The sequence below is a fragment of the Dermochelys coriacea genome, chromosome 6 (assembly GCF_009764565.3).
Source record: "Dermochelys coriacea isolate rDerCor1 chromosome 6, rDerCor1.pri.v4, whole genome shotgun sequence".
NCBI lineage: Eukaryota > Metazoa > Chordata > Testudines > Dermochelyidae > Dermochelys > Dermochelys coriacea.
In genome coordinates, this window is record NC_050073.1 from 29,401,355 (window position 1) to 29,421,999 (window position 20,645).

A 20,645-nucleotide genomic window follows, 5' to 3' on the forward strand; every position below is an offset into this window, starting at 1 on the left:
GATCCTCAACTGGTATAAATCAATGTAACTTCATTGAAATTCATGCCCATTTACAGCAGCTGAGGATCTGGCTACAGTGTGCCATGTAGAATACTTTTCAGAGTAGCAGCCGTGTTAGTCTGTATTCGCAAAAAGAAAAGGAGTACTTGTGGCACCTTAGAGACTAACAAATTTATTAGAGCATAAGCTTTCGTGAGTGAGCTGTAGCTCACGAAAGCTTATGCTCTAATAAATTTTAGTCTCTAAGGTGCCACAAGTACTCCTTTTCTTTATGTAGAATACTGTAGTTGATAACTGGTCATACTGGTATAAATGAAGAAACTGGAGCTGTAATTCAAGCTAAAATGTGCACATGGTTGCAATTAAAAAAAAAAAAAAAGCCCAGTTATTGCTACATAAATGCAAATTTCGCCAGTACTGTTCGTTTTCACTTTCATTAAGCCAAATCCCACTTGAGCAAAACATGTACGCACATGCTTAACTCCCACTTAAGTTCATTATCTTTAAGGCCCTGATTCAGCAAGGCATTTCAACATGTCTAATTTAAGAACATGAGTAATGAAGTCGGTGGGACTTCGCATGGGCTTAGGTAGCTTGCTGAATGGGCACCTGGGAATAAAATGGGTGTCGTGTTTTAGTATCCATATGCAAACTTTTACTTGTCTTATTCTAATAAGGTTCCAGTAGATTTTATTTGGGGGAAGCTTTAAGTATGGTAGCCATAACAGGAGTTGGGATTCTACATAAATAGTTGTTGTTTGTATCTCCTTTGTTCTGTGCTGTCTGGTTACTTTCCCTTCTGTTTTTCATCTTGAAAGATCTTTTCTGCCATTAACTTGTACTGGGTCTCCACTCTTCTCCTTCGGGCTTCCTACAAGAGACAAACCATCATGCTGAAATCCCTGTCACAGACTTTTTGAAACCATGAGAACAAACAGGAGGCTTATTAAAACCTTACTCTCTCAATTTCCAATTGTTCAGGTTTTCTGTACTATTATTACTTGTTCCTCTCTCCCCAAGAGTGTTGGCTTCTAGTCCAGCACAGTGTACTAGAATGGAACTTAATATAGAAAGACACACATCCTCTGGACAGGAGAGTGAAGGTACTTGCCTCATTTCCATCTAAATGGAATTTATTTTAATCGGTTACGGTGTTATTATCCATAAAGCTATTCTGGCCACCTACAGCTTTTGTTTGTTTAATGGAGAGTTGAAGATCATTAGAGCAGAGAGCTTTATGATGAGGGCACACTTTATTCACTGTATAAAAATAACCCTGTATAGATGGGTACTTTACCTGAGATTGTTTCTTTTTAATTTCTTCAGCTATACACTTATTAAATTCCATCTGATCATGTGTGTCTCTTACTTGTTGCAGATGAGCTAGTCTTTGCTGTCCTTTCTGCCTGTCCTCCTCTGCCATAGTCTGCATCTTCAGGTTTGTCCTCTGCTGTGCGAGTTGCTTTGTTTTCATTGTCTGATTCTGCTTTAGGTCTTGTTCTTTTACCACCTTATCTTCATTCTCAAAATGCTGCAGCAGCTTTTTCCTGGAGGAGAAGAAAAACCCAGTGAGTTAAGCATTGTTCTGAAAAGATTCAGTGTTTTTGTCTGTTCTTCTCTTAGCCTCAAAATAAATACACCTGCCTCGTGTAGCTTTCTCAGTGGAAGCAGTTTTACAGGTATGTAAACTTTTCAATGGACAATAAATGTTTTAAAAATCAACTTTAGGATAGCGTTTCAGAAGCACTCAGTGGGACTTTCACTATTCACATCTGTAGGAGCAAAGATAGGCCAAAGCTAAGCACTTTTGAAAACCCACCCTGAAGTTTTAGTTGGCTCTTAACTAAACTTGTATGTTTGTAAAGGATATGTCAAGTAGTTTAAGGCTCCATCTAGAGCAGAGATGGGCAAACTATGGCCTGAGGGGCCACATCTGGCCCATGGGACTGTCCTACCTGGCCCCTCAGCTCCTGGCCTTGGAGGCTAGCCCCCAGCTCCTCCCCCACTGTCCCTCCTCCCCCGCACCCCCACCTGCTCTGAGTGGTGTGGCTGCAGAGCCCGGCCTGTCCTGGTGCAGCCACGCTGCCAGCCACGGATGCTCCAGGCAGCACTGTAAGAGAGCGGGGGGGGGGGGTGTTGGATAGAGGGCAGGGGTCCCAGGAGGGCAGTCAAGAATGAGAGGAGGGGTTGGATGGGGCAGTGGGGGACAGTCGGGACCAAGAGCAGGGGTGGTGGATGGGGCAGGGGTCCCAGGGGGGGCAGGAAGGAGGGGGGTTGGATAGGGCAGTGGGGGGTAGTTAGGGATAGGGGATCCGGGGGCAGGCAAGGGACCAAGAGCAGGGGTCCCTGGGGGGCAGGCAGGGAACGGGGTTGGATGGGGCAGGAGTCCCCAGGGGGGGTCGGACAGGGGGCTGGGTCCAGACCCTGCTTGGCTGGGGAGGCACAGGCCTCCATAAAATTTCAGAAACCCAGTACAGCCCGCAGGCCAAAAAGTTTGCCTGCCCCTCATCTAGAGTACAAGATTTAACTTTGTTTAGGGACAGTCGCATTGTAATTTGGTCTCACAAAATTACTTGAACTGGGCTTATGTCTTTTGGGGAATGTCCTATTGAGTCAACCCTTTAAATCTTTAATCAATCAGAGAAGGAATGTCCCTTCTGTTTTTGCCTCTAGTTCTGCAGGGAACAGGATGGCCAGCCACAGATGCAACTCAGTCTCTTCATTTAGTTTCTTTATAGTCTTTACAAACATACAGGGTCCAACCCTGCAGTCCTCCCACATGCAAAACTATTGACTTCAGTAAAAAAAAAAATATACATCACATAGGGGTTTGTGTTCAAGCCCTGTCCATTGGGATATGACTTCTTAGTCACTTATTCCAAAATTGGTAGAAACAGATATGACAACCTATCCATTAACCATTAATGTACAGAATGCCTGAAGTTTTGTACTTGTTTCAAAGAAGCCTATGAACAGTGGTTTCCTAAGAAAGGTATAAATCAGTTACAACAGAGCACAATGTGGACATTTGATAATTTAAACTAGACACTCATTCTGCTCAAATAGCTGAAATTACTGTGCATATTTTCTATTAGGAGTTCTTCATATAAGTTTAGTGTGCACAATGCTTTACTCTGTGGTCAAAGTCCATTGAACCAAAAGAGGGAAGATGCAGAGTAGCTAATACTTGACCTGTGTGATGTACCTCCGGTGTTCCTGTGCAGTGTAGTATTTCTCTTCAGCCTGCTGTTCTCTTTCACGTTCCCATTTCTGCTGCCAGAATTTTTTCTCTCTTTTTTGTTCCAGGTAGGCTTTTCTTTGGCATTCACATTCTATTTGATTTTCTCCAAGTTTCTCTAAAAAAGGAGTGGCCTGTGGCTGGGAGAAATTAAGCATGAAAACTAGGACTTTAGTCCTCTTTCCTCTGAATTGGTTTATGCATTTTGTATCCTCTAGCTGAACTCTAGAGCAGTATTCAGCAGAGACTGATTTCTAGAAAAATACCCACAAGCATCAGGCTTTGGGGCAGTACAAAATGCCCTCGATGGAGTGAGCCTGGTGCAGAGCTGTGTAGGTAGAAGGAAGGAGAGCTCTTTGCTTGGATTCTATTACCGCTGAATTTCAGAGCCATCCATTCCCAGGACCAAGCATCCTATAGGAGTTGCTTACCTTCCTAAAGCCATAATCTAGCTCCCATGACTTCAGTGAGCATTGAATCAGTCTCCAAGGTTACAAGCTCCATTGAACCACCATTTAGTTACATGCCAAGTTTTAGTTTTTGGGTTTTTTTAACCGAGTAAGATTGCTTCAGATCCTGCCCAGCTGCATCTTGAATTCGAAGAGGAGCTCTCCCGCCAATACAGATGTGGGGGGGAAGGGTTAGCAGGCAACAGGGTAACCTTAGGGCCATTCGCTTCTGCAGCTAATATCCAGAATATCATCTTCAATTTAAAGAACCAATGTACCTAATTGTAATACTGTTTCACCATAGATTACTTACCGCCAGTGATGGCTTGAAATCATGGTGAATTAAGACATCTTTCAGTGTGAAATGTCTTCTCGGAGACTGCTCAATAGTTTCAAATATTGCAGTCTGGTTGGTTGGTGCAACAGGGTCCGTGTCCACGCAGAAAATGGTTCTGGATTCTGCTTTCCCCTTTGTACACTTACTGCTGGGAATGCTGATTCCTGGGGATATAGATACTATATTTAATGTGCATAATCTTTCTTTTACATTAAAGATAAAAAATGGTAGTCATTTGGAAAGGAAAGTGCAATTTTAACCTAAAAGGAACTCTTTAGGTGCACAATTTCTGGTTCTGGATATTAGTTACTAAAGTAAAAGTTAACTGTGTGAGTGGCATCATGAAAAATGTGGCAGAGTGGGGGGGAAGATTAGGAATTTAGAGCTGTGGGTGTGTTCCTGAATCTGATTCCATTTTTCTGTGGTTTTCCACTGGATAAAGTACTGAAAGAGGAGCCCTTACATGTGATGAAGAATGCAAAACAAGGTGCAGATCTTACATTTATAGAAATTAATTAAAAGGATTTTTAACTGATGCCTGGTTTAGGCCCCAGTACAAAGTTTTGTTTTGCTTTTTAAAAAGGGGAGTGGGGCTACAAAATAACATTTTTATGAATTTCAGATTTATGAATTTATTTAATCTATTTTAAATTCTAGCTAGTAGTTAAGGGATAAATGACGTATTGATGGTCAGATTTTTTTTTCTGCTTTCTATGCATCATACATACGATTTGTCTACCAATGTTGAAATAAGGTAAGTTGGACATTTACAAGTACATCTGTGTCACCGCTAGCAGAGATTTAGGCCCACATTCAAGTCTAACACTGAATGAGATACAGTGGCAGACTGAAGAGGGTAATAGAACACTTTCAGTGAAGAAGCACCTGTTGACAAATAACCAAGGAAAGAGATTAAATATACCTGGATTCCTAGGATGTGACTTGGGGTGGCTTCTCTTCCAATACTTCCACTCAGGTCTTGCAGCATCTTTCAGTTTGGGCTTTTCAAAAAGACTGGAATCTGTATTAACAGCACTATCCACCATTGTGCTCTTTGTTAGGCACATCTCCTCCTCACTTTCTAAATCGGAAGAGGAGGAGGAGGAAGTAGTAGCAGCAGCAGCTGCGGGTTCATTTTCCTTTGGACTTTCCAATTCTAGAAGTTGTGCCGTGGGTTTGTTATTGGACTCTTGCTGTTTAGTGCCTCTTTGAGAGAGCAAAGATGTGGATAATAGTGGCCACCAGGCATTGAATTTGGGATGGGAGCAGCAGATACATCCCACGTGGACTGGTGAACAGCATACACTATGACAGCGACCATGAAAAGGGGGGTAGATTAATGGGCATGGCCATGGCCATGGCCACCTGTACTTACTTAGCCCATCATCTAAAGTACATGAATGGATGGGGGCTCTTAGAAATCTGCAAGTAGAAGTGTAAGAGCTAGTGGTGTTGTGGGGGTTCATAACCTTTAATCTGCTAGTGAAGGGCATGTGAATCATCTCAACTATCCTTTCCCACATGTCTGGTGGAATCCATAAGGCCACACCTAGTGGTACTTTCACTTTCTTGTCATTCCAAAAATAGACCATGATTTCTTCATCCTCTGAGGCTATTGAAAAGAAAAAGGTAAGATACCATTAGACAGTACTGCTCTTGTTGGGAAATACTAGCGTCTTGACTGGTCTTAGCAATTTAATACACGTTTTCTACCTTTGTCCAAGAGCAGGAACACCCTCCTGTTCTAACACCTCCTCATCATATACTGTACGATATGGAGGCTGCTATTGAATTTGCCATTATTATCACAGACCTGGCAGAAGTTTTCCTGCAAATCTGTCCCCACATGAAATAGACGCAAATGTAATTGTCTGGTACTTTTGGTATTGCAGCCAAATTTGGCCATGATAATCCAATGACATTTTACCAGTATTCTGATAAGCAAACAGGGCCAAATTGTCAAACATGGGTGGATTATTAGTCTCTCTAAATTCCACATGTGGGTGCTCAGATCAGCACTTGGTTATATAAATAACCCAGTGCCGATCTGAGCATTCTAATGGGCGCCATCTTCTTAACACTACCCCTATTTGAAAACGGGTCTTCCCTATGTATCAAGTTTCAGGAATGGAACACATTATCCTTCCCCAATGGCTGGTGCCCTTGTTTCAGTAAGAAGTTAAATTGAATAAGTGCTAAAAGACTAGACGTAGTGGATAGCGAAGGTTCAACTTTAAAAAGTCACTGTTTTCTTAATAAAAGGTAGAGCAATCTAGAAGTTAACTCTCACGCTCAAGGTATTACTAAAGAGCACTTTCTAAGACTCAGTTACTAGTTCCCACTACATCCCTTAGCAACCTGTATAAATTTTTAAAATAAACATTGCAAGTTACGCTGATGCTTCTGCTGCAGGAGCAATACCAAAAACTGTTCATTCTTACCACTTCAGGGGATCCCTTCTTACCTCTCAGGGGATCCCGTGTCTCAATGCCCAGGAGGATGGTTCCAGGGCCATATCTGACAAGGTCTGGTTCCCAGGGTGCCAGCACTTTGTCTCCAGGGAGTATGGAGTGCCTCATTCCGTTGACATATTCAAGGATGTAATCCCTGGCTGTTTTTTGCACACATACTGAGTACTTGTCACCCGATGCAGGTGGTTTGTCAAACTCTACCAGGAAAGTTCCTCTTTCGCCCTGTTACCAGGAACAAAACAATTATGAGGAAGCCCACCCTGTATACATAATATAAGGCCTTGTACTGCAGTCAGCAGTCCCTTCCGTGGCAGCTTAGACTAGGTCTGAACTCTAGGACAGCAGGAATGGTAACAGTAAGCAGCGTGTGCTGTGTTAATCTCTCATATAGAGAGCTGGAAAGAACTACAGGGGGATGTTTGTGTTCAGCAGCCCTGGTAAAATACCTCTGTGTATACACTACAACTAATACCTGTATTTTCTCCCCTGCAAAATGCACTACAGGCCTGAGATTTCATGCCCAGCTGTAATTCATGAGATGCTGCCGATTTCACAAACTACCCTGTACATAGATGGTGACAAAGTACCCAAAGACAGTTCAGAGCTGTTCTCTATTCACTCATGAATCCTTTCCTGTTACATACTGGGTAACCAGGCATTTTATCTTTTAGAAAACAGTTAAGAAGCTTTGCATCAGCGAGTGAAGCAGGCCACTCCCCTGCTCTTCAGAAAGAATAGGCCCTTTTTTCTTTAAAGTTTTAAGTGCTAACAACTTAGTGAATTAAAGCATTCACTAGTGTCTCTGAAAAGACATGCTGTGCCTTTTTTGCAGGGGAATAAAGCCCCAAGTGTAGCCATAACACATTAACAGTTTTCCAACAGTATTGATGTTTATCTGTCTGTTCACAACAGTAGGTGGGGCACAGGCCATAACACCACAAAATTAATCTAAATGTGGCTCAATGCCCAACACGACTGGCTTAGAAACAAAGAGCCTGTCCCTGCAAGGTGCTGAGAGCCCTGAACCACAGCAGGAGCCAAGGCTTCTTGCAACCTTGCAGGATGGGCCCAACTGGGGCAAAACGACCTTCCAAAAAAACATCAGCGGTGGTGGAAGAATAGGAAGCCAAAGCGTTACAGCAGCATAGTGTCACAACAGGAGCTTTCCTAAAGAGATCAATCTGTTAATCCCTATCTCACAAGCAGCTGCCTTGTTTTCTGAATAATGGGCATACCCCGACTTTCCACAAGCCAACAGTCCCTTATGCAGACTAGAATAGCTGCCAGGAAGTCCGACATCAGGAAGAGAAGGCCCAGCAAAGGAGGCATAGAGGCTGCATCCAGGTGTCATCTCAGCCCATGCCTTTGTTATCACGAGCAGACTCGTACAGTATGCCCTTAATCAATAGGTACAGTAGGATGGGCTGGACCACTGGACACTACTGCCCGTATACATGGTCTTTAATCCACTGGAGCTATATAATCACAAATGCAGATGCTCTGGTTGTGACTTGCCTCCTGACTTCATGCAACAGCCTACATCAGAACCAACAGAAATGATGCACAGACCCCACTGCACAGCTGATCTGCCTTTGCACCCCCCCCCAACCCAGTTCCACCCATAGCAGGGGATCAAGTGGGAGAGAGATGCTACTGGGGGCATTCTGCAATCCATGAATTTGACCCTTTGTGAATCTCTTCTGGGAGAGTCCAGGGTGTGATCTATACGACTTCCTACAATGAACAGATCTCACTGTAATGGGGGCACACAGTAAATTAAGAATATCTACACAAGATAGATGAGCCAATAATCACTTGCCTCTATCTCCTGTTTTATCGTACCAAGATAATAAAACCCATCAGATTCCCTTCTTGCTAGAACAGAAACATGAGCAATGTCCACTGATTTTTCCCACACCTTCAGCCCCTTACATGCTGTGTCAGGGAAATGCGGACAGTGGCCGATCCATGAGCACCTTGAATAAAAAGAAAAGGGTTAGGTGAAAGCAAACAGCTTCCATAAGTCAAATGAAGACAATCTATTAACCTTCAAGAGCCAGATCCCAGGCGGACCTGTTTTGTTCCATCCCTATAGTGCAAAGCAGGCAGAAGGAGCTGGCTGAGGATTTGCTTGTGCAGGAGAATCCCTTCCTTACATAACTCCAGCATAACTGATTCCAGCAGCTCCTCTCAGCCTCACACCACTGTGCGGGAGGGTGTTTGCTGGTTGTGGTAGGATCACACTGTGATCCTGGTTTGGCGTAACCTACAGCAGTTGTTGATCTAACTTATGCTGGGAGCCAAACTAGCCTGTAGCTGTCCTTACCATCAGGTTAACAAGAGGTGTCTCAAATTCCCTTGAAGCATTCCCCTGTGATATTCAGACCATGTATTGGCTACTCTCAGAAATCCCAGCTTCTTTGCCCTCAAAGGAGCAGTGTGACGCAGTTTACCACTTTTAACCTAAATCACTTTTGTATAAAGTACTGCATTTAAATAAACCTTCTTTTGTTTTATCATAAGAAAGAAGAGAGACTCCCCTAGAAACAAGAGACAGTAATGGAAACATCTAGTTACAATACAAAACAAATCATAAAATGCAAACTAGAACCTACAGTTTATTAATTGTTACTTTTCCTAGCTAATAAAGCACCCCCCCCCCGCCAGTTCAGTCTGTTGCAGAGTTGGCTGGCATCACAGGAACCAGGATCCAATTTTTCATAAAACCTGCCCCCCCATTCAACAACATGTCTCCTCAATGAATGGATACAAGGAGTCTTTTTCCATTCTGTGTTATACTGAATCAGTCTTTCGTCTTTATTCATACACAGGACAACCCCATCCTTTTTACCTCCAAATGGTTTTGATTGTTTGCAGTTGTCTTTGATGGTTTTCCAATGACTGTTCTGGGATAGGGCATTACATCACCAGCTGAGCAGGGAGGCATGACAACTCCCTCCCACTCAAATGGGCTATCATCCAATCATACGATGTTTTCTGACCAACTTTAAGACTATACAATATAGTTTTCAATATAGTTAAATTATGCCTTAAATATTACCCGTACACACATCTCACAATGATTATGAGTATTGATAAGTTACATGCATTCAGTAGAGACCTTACATGCTACCTTTCATGGAACAATACCATGAAAGGGAAGTATTAAGTATAGTGAGTTTGTCAGATCTGAGAAAGGAGTTGCTTGTAAAGAACAGTTGGCACCAATGGGCCTGTCTCTTTAGTTTGTGGGCTTACTTCATAGCTTGTTTTCAGTTGTCAACAGTGTTGCAGAAAATTTTAATCATTTATGGTCTATAAAGCTGACAATGAAAAACATTGTGGCAATTCTCAAACTATCTTCAGTTTGCTAATTTGTCAAGATGGTAGAGACTGGAAGTGAGAAAGCAAATGACAGACACAAGCAAGAACTTTTTATTACCTTTGGGGGATGAGAGGTCTGGTAACCCAAGCAGGATGCACCACGAAAGACCCACTAGATAAGGGATCGATATTAGTTAGGAAGTTGCTGCATGAGAGTTTATCTAGTGCTGTCATTGCTCTGCAGTACTTGTGCTCTGCAAACAAGGATCACAATTCCCCCACAAGCAGTTACCTACAAAATGGAATTGTGATAATTTCATGTTTGAGGTGAACAAACACGACATACCAGGTTTTAAGCAAATATACACAGTAGTTAAATGATGATCATAATGACTTACATTTTCTAGTGGCTCCCAAAGGAGTTTTACATAAGAACATGAATCAAAACTTTGCCTACCACTGAAATGCAGCCACTTCTGGTGTAAAATATAACAACTGTTTAACAGTACAGAGCAACAGGAACTGAAGATTAAGGTACTCAGTTGAAATTACAGGGGGGATTTAGGTAGGTGGAATGTAATTCACCAGACTTGAATTTGGCCAGGAGAAGTCAATGTGGTTAACACCCCTATACTATCCAAAACCCACTGATGTCAATAAGAGCCTTTCCATTGACTTCAACAAACTTTGAATCAGACTTTTACATAAGGTGATCGGCACCTTAGCAACATTAAATAAACTAGAAAAGTCTTTGGGAATTTCCTGTTTTAAATCAAGTCCTCCGTAGATCAATGCCCTCAAACACCACTGAGAGACTCATGGTTATGCCATCTCAGGAATCAACACCATTACCTGCTGCACCTGCATTCTTCCTAAAATGATTCCCATCTGTGTCCTGTCCCAACCCAATCCTACATATTTTATGAGCTATGACCAAAATCACAGCTGGAGCTGATATAGCTGAATGAGCTCGAAGACAGCTTTTGAATGTAGCACTAGATTAATGTTGCCTGTTACTCATGTTATGGTGATGTATTTAAGGGGAAATAATTTGATCTTGCAGCTGTTCTGTCATGTTTTATGATGAAAGGTTATGCTTTTAGCAAGAGAAGGAAATCATGCTCACATTTGACAAGTGAAGAGATAACTATTCTGTGGCTGTCCAGTTAAGATTTACAATGCTATAGGTATCTTGTAACCTGGGCAAGATTTAGCAGGACATTTCTATTCTAACTAGATTTTTTTATATTACTTTAAAATATTTATACATGGGGTAAAATTTTCTAACTGAAAGACAATGGGACTATGCTCCTAAATTCCATTTGCAAATGGAATTTAGTTTCCTATGTTATTTAGCTGCATTTGAAAAATGTTACCTGTGGATTTTACTCTCTCATTTTCTCTAGTATAAAAGACTATCATCTGGCTGCTCTTTTGATAAATATGGTCAGATTTCAGCATTTAACAAACCAGTGTTTTACATAAACACCCAACTAGATCATAAATTGCAACAGGATCACAGATTGCAACAATTATTGTAATAATCTCTGCAAAACTTGTGTCTGCAAATGAGCAAATAATGTCAAGGATATTGATTATTTTACAAGCATACTGATTCTTACACACAAATATTAATGAAATAATTAATGTAATATAAAGTTAGACTTTGTATTGATGTTCAAATTGAATTTATTTTTAACATTAAAAAAAAATTTGCAGTGAATTTAGTGCTGGGGAAAGATATTGGCCAGACAGCCCTGAAAAGCAAAGTCCCTTCTTATCCACAGAACAGATACAACATGGGCAGAGGAGAGCAAAGACACAGGTGACTTTATAAAATTGTATTATGTTTACTGAGCAGCTTCAATTACTTAGGTACAGTGGTTCTGGAAACTGAATATATTGAACTTACCAGATATTGAGAATGCCCAATCTGGTCATCCCATACCTGGCCTGACTTCAGAAATCCTGCCCTTTTGCCTGTTCGGTGTGAAGTCATTTGTTGCTAGTGTTTTCCAGTTACTAAGCTGGTTGCCATAGATTCATTACCAACAGGAAGTGACTGTGTTGAAGAAAGCCACACATGCACGTACGTGAGTGTTTCAGCTAACAGCCAAAGGAACGGTACTCCCATAGATGACCATCTAATACATATCCATTCTATTTTAAATGTAACAGACATAATCCATTCAATCAAAGTATCAGTTACCGTGGTGGGGTCATAGTGCAGGAATGCATGGTGCATATACAGTCTATTTTGCACCCTTGAATGACCAAACATAATTTTATTGACCAAGACAGGGTCATATGAACCTGTGGGATTAAAATAAAAAGGCCCCATATGAGGTAACAAAAGTGCTGAGGTGCAGTTAGGGCAAAAGGGAAGTGGTTGAGCTGGTGTCACATCACTTTACAAACACGAAGTCATTAAGCCTTACATCCATCTACTAGGTAGATAATACAGTATGCTGTGTATTACTGTAAAACCTCAATGCCCCAAAGAAGATCAGAGCCCCATCATGGTAGGCACTGTATAAACAGTAAGAGGGAGTTCCAAACCCTAAGAGCTCACAGTCTAGACTAGACAGATAAGGGGTCAGAGGAGACATAGATAGGTGAAGTGATTTATTGTTATTTGTATTGCAGTAGTACCCAGCCTCATTGTGCTAGGTAGTGTACAAAAACTTAGAGAGACAGCCACTGCCCCACAGAGCTTCCAGTCCGACTTTCCTAAGGTCACTCAGCAGGTCAATGTATGGAACGTGGAGTGGAATGGAATGGAACACAACCCTGATTTCCTGAGTTCCAGTCAAGGGGCCACCCACTGGACAATACTGCCTCTCTCCCATTTTCAGGTGAGTAAACAGAGATTTCTTAACCTGGAATAAGATCTAGGAGTCTTTCTGATTGTTGATCCCTGCTCTGATGTCTAGATCTGTCTCCTCTTCCATAACTTTAATGAATCATTGCAAGGGCATTTCATTGCTCCTCTGCTGGATTTTTTTCACATTCATCCGCTACACATATGAAATCCAGTACTTAATTTGTGCCAGGGCTTGCCAGGGCTGAGCCCTGGCACCTCTAGGCTTGGCAGTTCATAGCCCAGGCACCTCTGGGTTTGCTGCATGAATTAGGAATGTAAAAAAATTGCTCGAGCCCCGGCATCTCTTTCACTACAGATTAAGCACGGATGAAATCTCATTGCCAGCTAGTGAAACAAGTTCTACTTTCGAGCTGTTTCATCAGAATTGTATTTCATAGTCTTTTAACCAGATGATTGTCCTAAGAAAATGAATTTAAAACAAGTGGATGACAAGCAGAATTACTTCTGTTACAATCCTATTCTCCAAAAGCTTGGAAAATAGTCATGCTGTCTTCCTCCTCCTGAGAAACTCAGGCATGAAGTCACGGGGGCTCCAATGTTTTGAAAATCAGGTCACTTACTCAGGAACCTGAATGTGGATTTAGGAGCTGAACCTGAAGATCCTATTTTTGAAACTCTTGGGCTTAAAGCTTTGTTTTCACTCAGAAAAGAGCAAAGATAAACTTGGTCATGACCAGGTCCAGTGTGGGCTGTAGCAGCAACAATGCTTTTAAGCCTTCAAAAACAATGGTGGAGATTTCAAGATTTCAACTAGAATGGAGAGAGAGACATATGCACTAGAGACCTGCCTCACACTTAAAGGGATTGTACTGCAAATAGTGATTAGTAGACTAATGTTCCTTTTCTATGTCATGGTAAAACTAGCTTTTTGCTTCCACAAACCCAGTAGCGTACAGATGACTGCTGGGCCTAAAGGAAAAGCCACATCTGGTTTAGATTATCAGGTGCTGATGACTTTTTCCTCAGTACTTTGCTGCACCCATGTTGCAGTGGTTCTCATTATGATATGTAGAGAGCCTTTTTATTGAATATCAATAAAATAGGACTATAAATAATATAGCACCTTTCAACCCAAGGGATGTCAAAGCTCTTTGCAAACTATGGACTAAATCTTCCTCATCACTCTCATGTGAGTAGGACCTAACTAGAAAACTTTGCTGAAATGCAGCTAGCTGTGGGGTGAAACGGTCAACTATTTAAGAGTGCAGAGCAACAAATTTAGGACAGGAAGTGAAGAAAACATTATCCCAGTGAAACTGCGGCAGCATATAGGCTTGCAGGATGCCATTCCCCAGCGCCAGATTCTGCCACCCCTCCTCTGAGTAGTATCTTACTATGTCAGTAAGTAAATCCATATTCAGTGGTTTTCAACAAGACAACTCATGAACTAAGCTCACTGACAGTATGGGTGATGGAATCCAGCTCACAGACTGGAATTTGGCCAGGAAAAAAGGGGTTTAAAACCACAGTAAGACTTCCAGGTTTCAAATACAAAAAAGAATTGGTTAACAAAAGGATAGAGCTGCATTTCCAAAAATGCTGCATTTTTCCACATTCAGGTAACTATTTTGGAAAGTATTTTTACCCCTTTTTAATAAATAATAATAATTCACTTTTATAGTGCTTTATATGTGTAGATCTCAAAGTATTTCAAAAGGTCAGTATCCTCATTTTACAGTTGGGAAAACGGAGGCACATAGGGGGGCACTGACTTGCTGAAGTTCACCCAGCGGGCCTGTGGCAAAACTGGAGTCCCAGGCTATATCCACTAGACCAATACACAAGTAACTTTTAAAAAAAATGTGGGGAGGTGTGAAAATGAGCAGAAAATGAAACATTCCTGAAAATGAACAGAAGCTGAGACCCCATCAATGAGAAGGTTACATTTTATTTAAAATATGCAGACTGAAATGGCATATACATTTGCTCCTTTCTGAAAAATGAAATATAGTTGTACTTTCAACTACACTTTTCAACTAACAAAGTTAATGGATTTTTTTCTAATTTCCATGAATTAACTAAAATAATTTACATTTCATTTTCTTGTAGATTAGTATTTCTCATCTCAATGTAATTCCCTGTAGGATAATTTAAACTCTTTCCCCAGTAGACTGGTAGGGATGTGTGCTTTGTACAGTTCATAAAATGTGTCAGTTTCACAGAAATATTTGTGTCACCAATAATGTGATTGTTATAAGCCTCAGCTGTGATTATTTTTCTTCCCTAGAGCAGTTCAGATAGTCCTCAAAACTGGATCTCTCTGGCAATTGCCTTGGAAGTATGGCCCAGTTCCAGGTTATTCTTCTCTGTCACTGCAGAATCACTGCATAGAACGGATTGTAGATGGCGAATGTATTTTATTGCAGCTCGAAGTGTTTCTACTTTGCTGAGCCGTTTCTCTAAGTATTCCTCAGGCAGGTGACGTCGGAGTTTGGCATATCCTTCGTTGACACACTTAACCCTCTGCCTTTCCCTTTCATTCCTTTTTCTGATGAAAGCTGGCCCGTAAGAATAGTCACCTCTGCCATAATTAGCCTGGGACACTTGATAAGGAAAGTTGCAAGGATCCATGTAGAAGTTCTCTGTGATCAACTGCTCGGATGTAAAAGGAAGTAGTGGCAAATCCTCAGAGCAAGTGAACTGGGTCGGTGTCTCAGGGTACACATGAAACGTGACAAAAGGGTCCCCACTGAAAGGTCTAGTCAGTTGTACATGTTGTGAGTCGTAGACGGACAATGTGTCCATGAAGTTACAGTAGCTTTTACTATCCATTGGGTTTTGTGTTTAACCTGAAAATGTATATTTGCACATTAATTGAATGATTCATATACTACAACTACTTAAATGGGTTAAGTTCTATTACTGACATAGACAGTAAACTATTAGGGGCAGGGATTGTCTTTTTGTTCTGTGTTTGTACAGTGCCTCACACAATGGGGTCTTGATCCATGACTAGGGCTCATGGGTGCTACAATAATATAAATTATAAATAATAATTTTCCAGAAGGAGGGATTTTAATGCAATTCTGATATTATCAAATGGTGTGGGAGGTTGTCACATGGTATGTAATGATGTCCTAATTGAATAGCATCCTTCACATACACACAAAAGTGCATAATCACCAGCATACGCTATAGAAATTTACTAAGCATTGACTAAAGATAAAGTAATCCCTTCCGCCTCCTAAAGGAAACCACAGTTAAGCTACACGGAGAGCTCAAATTTACTTGGCATTTGCAACACCGGATCCTCTTCATTTCCAAACATATGTCCAGCTCTGTCTGAAATTGACAAAAAATACTTATTGCTGGCATTATATAAAATAAAACTGGCTGAAGTTTTGTTCCTTCCTCCTGTGCCTCTAGTGACTTCAATCTCCTTCAATTCCCTCTTCAACCCTCACCACTTTCAGTTAGCATTCTGCCACTCAGAGAGAGACAGGCACTGCCATATACCCATCGCACATTGGCAAAGTAAACAGCCTCTCCATCCCAACATTCCCCCCAAAACCATTACAACTTAAGTGCCTGTAACCTTCACTGAGCCAAACAAAACATTCATCGAGCGTTTTAAACTCTTCCCCTTATTTTGTCTTTTCACCGATATGTTTAATGTTTTCACTCACTGTATTATGTTGCAATTAGATTGAAGACTCCTTTGTGCAGGGACCTCAATCTTATTTTTATGTCTGTAAAGTGACACACTGGTTCCACACGTCTCCTCTGAAGTGGATCCCTTATGAATTCTTGTACCCAGGATTGTTTTGCAGAGTCCGTTCCCCCCCCTCCACCTCCCATTGAGATAGGATTATTTGAGGATCATTTTAATAGCCAGTATTAAACAATGCTAATGAAAGTTGTTCAGATTACATTCCAGCTGTACAAACATTTTGTTTGTTTGTTAGTTTTATTAGGGAGAGGGGTTTCTACATGGTAAAAGCGGCAAAGAGTTCTGTGGCACCTTATAGACTAACAGACGTATTGGAGCATAAGCTTTTGTGGGTGAATACCCACTTAGTTGGATGCTGCTTTTACAGATCCAGACTAACACGGCTACCCCTCCAATACCTGTCTACATGGTAAGTGAATGAACTTCCCTTTGGAGTTTTGTATAGAGCCGCACTCCCTTTAATTCATGATGGCCCATTAGAGGACCACATACTCTTGCTATATCTGCCTGTCAGCAGATATGACAGAACCAATTGTCCACGATTTGTATTTAACCATTAAAATCACATTTGGAAGTTTGAGAGAGACAGTAAAATCGTCTCTCTAATACGAAGCTATATTGTACTTCTATGGGATTGTCAAGGTACTATAAGAGTGGTTTAACCTCAGCCCTCCAGTATGGTTTTTGTAACAAAGCTACCCTTTAAAAAAAATGTAGCTGCAAATTCATAAGACCACTATTGATTTTCAGTGACTGTATGCAATCCTTGCTTGTATAGAGACCAGCCTGTTTTCCTTTTGCTACCATCCACCCCTATGTCATCAAGGTGTCACCATCTAAGGTAGTCAGGTTCCATCATGCCTTCTAAGGAAAAAGGGGGAGGAGAACTAAAAAGCACTACTGGAAATGCCCTACTTCCATCGCTCATTAAAAAAAAAAAAATTGCCACGCACTAGGTGTTCAGTGTGTACACAGAAGGATGTCTGCTACCTGACGGAGGGAATGCCACCATTGATTCAACTCCTTCACAAAGATTTGGGGCTATTTTAGCAGATTTTCTAATACTTTCATACCCTCCAAACTCAAAAGGGAGGGAATTGTGTGACCAAAGTTTGGGCCTGTCTTCAGATCCCAAGTGCACATTATTCCCATGTGTAAAGTCATGTTTAGTCAAAATATTTGTGTATCCAATCTCAAAATTCTGATTTAATTCAGTTTTGATTTTACTAAAAACTTTCACTGAATTGAGAATCCATATTCACCAAAAATTCTCCAAAAGAGAAAATCAAGTATGTTCTAGAACAGTTGCTTTCATAAGCTAGCCACACATGCACAGAACACACAAATTCATGTTCAGTTACAGAAGACAAATTAACTTGCTATACATGAGGGAAAATCTGAGGTGAACATATAGCTATTATAGATAAATGCACAACAGCAAAGGGTGATTGTTCCTTTTGTTAATATGAGAAAAAATGAATTATTTTCTTTGATTATATTCTACTGACATGTGAATGTTAAATATTACACCATAAGATAAAATCTACATAAGCACTGTATAGCAAAAAAATAAAAAATCAGAAATTCATAGCATTGGCTGGATGGCACTAACACTTTTGCTGCACACCAGGATTACACAAAACACTATCTGCCATCCTAATGTCCAAGACAAATACAAAACCAAAGATTGTTTCATTGCTATAGAGACTCACCTGTTCTGAGATGGAGAAAATTCTCAAGTAATCCAAGGAAATAGAATTTTCAGGCTGCTCAAAATGTCTGTAAAATATCAGAATTTTGTATGGAAAATTAAAAGTTTTAAAGTTAATATTTTCAATTCTGACCTGCCCGTGTAACTATTTTATCAACAATGGGTCATTCTAAATACACATTAAAATAGACTATTTGAAGTACTCATTAAATAGCTGACAAGTTATTTACATCAATTTTGATTTATAATTATTCAAGCCATAATACTATATATTTTCAAAGACATATTGCTTTCTTTTACATCTCTTACCTGAACTATGTTGTTCCAACGCTGTTTTGTTGAGTCAAAGACTGGTGTAATTTATAGTCAATTGACAATATGCAAAGTAGCTTACACTTAGATCTGCTCTTTTCTGGTTTAGCTTTTTCCATCCACACTGTAGTTATAATGGCAACAAATATTAGAATTATGGGATAGAAGTTTAATGTATTAGATACAATTGAACTACCTTAGACAATAATCAGTGACAAATTTTATTTACAGCCCTTGGATCCATATGCTATAGCAATTTGCTGTAATGAATGCCCTTTTCATTTAATTGAATTTTACACCCAAATATTTAACAGAATAAAAACTAGTTAGCACTTCAGTTAGATTTTCATTGTTAAATACAGAAATCTCAATATATTTGAACAAGAGGATATATGAAGTTGGTATCTGCAACTAGATTGATTTTATAGTAATCTTTAAACTGCTGCTTTGGTGTGCTAATTCCAAAATCTCAACATTGGGCCAGATTCTCAATCCTTCTCCACTCCTTTCCATTACTTGAGGAATAGAAACTGCCTGGATATCCTCTCTGGAGGATTCCCAGTAGCCATACAGATGGTGTGTGTGTTGCACACTCACTGGCTAATTTCCCTAATTTGTGAACAGTTACTAGACTAGGGTCAGGGTGGAGCTGAGGTGAGAACCAGGGAACCCTAACACAGATTTTTAGCATCTTTATCAGCAAGTGCAACTTTAAGTGGGCAACTACTACCTATTAATTGTGCCAAATGAGTTTATAAAACTTATACTAAGTATTATAGACAAGTTCTAAATAACTAGAATTCAGTTTGTGTAAATTAACTCATTTTGAAAGCCTCAATTCTAGTGTCTAGTATTAGGAAGCTAGCCTTTTTTTAAATTTGGGACTCATTTACTAATCAGACCTTCTATAGATCATAATACTGCAGATTCTTATTATCTTGAACACTTGAAATACAAAGTAAAATTAACAGGAGTACTTGTGGCACCTTAGAGACTAACATTTATTTGAGCATAAGCTTTCGTGGGCTAAAACCCACTTCATCGCATGCATGCAGTGGAAAATACAGTAAGAAGATTTTAAATACACAGAGAACATGAAACAATGGGTGTTACCATACACATAACGAGAGTCATCAGTTAAGGTAAGCTATTACCAGCAGGAGAGAAAAAAAAAACTTTTTTTTAGTGATAATCAAGATTGACAATTGCTGGAAATAGCCTACCATTTTGCTGGTAATAGCTCACCTTAACTGATGACTCTCGTCATAGTGTGTATAGTAACACCCATTGTTTCATGTTCTCTGTGTATATAAATCTCCCCACTGTATTTTCCACTGAATGCATCCGATGAAATGAGCTGTAGCTCACGAAAGCTTATGCTCAAATAAATTTATTAAGTCTCTAAGGTGCCACAAGTCCTCCTTTTCTTTTTGCGAATACAGACTCAGATGGCTGCTACTCTGAAAGTAAAATTAGTGACAGCTAATCCATTAGTCAGAGACAAATGCATACACACTCTTCTTTCCTGCTAAGGGCCATTCAAACCTTAAGAGAATCGATTCTGCTTGAAGCAGTCTTTACATCTGAACAAAGATTAGTCTTTGGGATTCAAAATATCCGCATGCCTTCACAGTAGGGACCTCCGTTTATCTCCCTAAAAATTCACTTCACCTGCTGATGGCTTGTGAGGGAAGGCAGGCAAGGAGCAGTGCTTTTGCCACTGATGCTATCTGAAGTGGTAGGCAATAGGCACCTTGCAACAAGGAACTGCAACTGTTTCTCCTCTGTGGATGTCAAGTGCAACATTGTCATCAGTTTGGATACACTGTGTGTGTGTGGGGGGGGGGGAGAAAGTAGTTCCTGAACTTTGATTACTTGTACTGTCAGCCCACTAGTGTTAACCTTCAATTGGTTAGTGGGTACATCGTGTTGCTGGGATTTGGTTTTTTTTTTTTTTAAATACTGCTTATGATTCTGCTAGTATTGAAGAGATTCTGCTTTCGTGAAGTTAGTATTCGTGAAAGGTACTGAAATAACAAAAGACTGCCATGCTCTATTTATCTGTGGAGGGTAAGGGCAGTGCAAGCGTCCTTATATGGCCCTGCTAGTGTCTCAAATGCTAATATGGATGGACTAGCTCTAGGTGCAACAGCCACTTTAAGTTTCTATGCCCATTCAGTCCTCCACCTTGCTGTTTAAAATGCCAAGAGGCATGCCAGGCAATAATAAATGGGGATTTTATGTGAACT

At 40.5% G+C, this 20,645-nt stretch overlaps 2 protein-coding genes and 1 long non-coding RNA gene across 13 annotated transcripts; 1 reads left to right on the forward strand and 2 right to left on the reverse strand.

The window, feature by feature from the left end:
• Window positions 1-535: 535 nt before the first annotated feature.
• Window positions 536-1,664, forward strand: LOC122460496. Its single transcript, XR_006281824.1, has 2 exons — window positions 536-661; window positions 752-1,664. It is a non-coding gene; the product is annotated as an uncharacterized LOC122460496 (long non-coding RNA).
• On the reverse strand, window positions 752-19,479 carry C6H11orf16 (chromosome 6 C11orf16 homolog). 11 transcript variants are annotated; one of them, XM_038407631.2, is made up of 11 exons: window positions 18,394-19,479; window positions 18,086-18,152; window positions 11,732-11,799; window positions 9,938-9,991; window positions 8,315-8,471; window positions 6,489-6,717; window positions 4,947-5,636; window positions 4,001-4,188; window positions 3,206-3,378; window positions 1,298-1,547; window positions 752-871 (listed from the first exon to the last, which is right to left on the reverse strand). In XM_038407631.2, exons 3-11 carry the CDS (start codon window positions 11,758-11,760, stop codon window positions 788-790), a joined length of 1,854 nt encoding a protein of 617 aa, XP_038263559.1. In that variant the 5' UTR covers window positions 11,761-11,799; window positions 18,086-18,152; window positions 18,394-19,479; the 3' UTR covers window positions 752-787. The 11 variants fall into 11 exon arrangements, 10 of the variants coding, with proteins under 10 accessions (XP_038263559.1, XP_038263555.1, XP_043371608.1 ...); XM_038407627.2 differs by having other exon boundaries at window positions 9,938-10,111; XR_006281823.1 differs by lacking the exon at window positions 752-871 and having other exon boundaries at window positions 1,409-1,547; window positions 3,077-3,378; window positions 9,938-10,111.
• On the reverse strand, window positions 14,574-18,079 carry ASCL3 (achaete-scute family bHLH transcription factor 3). Its single transcript, XM_043515676.1, has 2 exons — window positions 15,932-18,079; window positions 14,574-15,492 (listed from the first exon to the last, which is right to left on the reverse strand). Exon 2 carries the CDS (start codon window positions 15,473-15,475, stop codon window positions 14,948-14,950), a length of 528 nt encoding a protein of 175 aa, XP_043371611.1. The 5' UTR covers window positions 15,476-15,492; window positions 15,932-18,079; the 3' UTR covers window positions 14,574-14,947.
• Window positions 19,480-20,645: the final 1,166 nt, after the last annotated feature.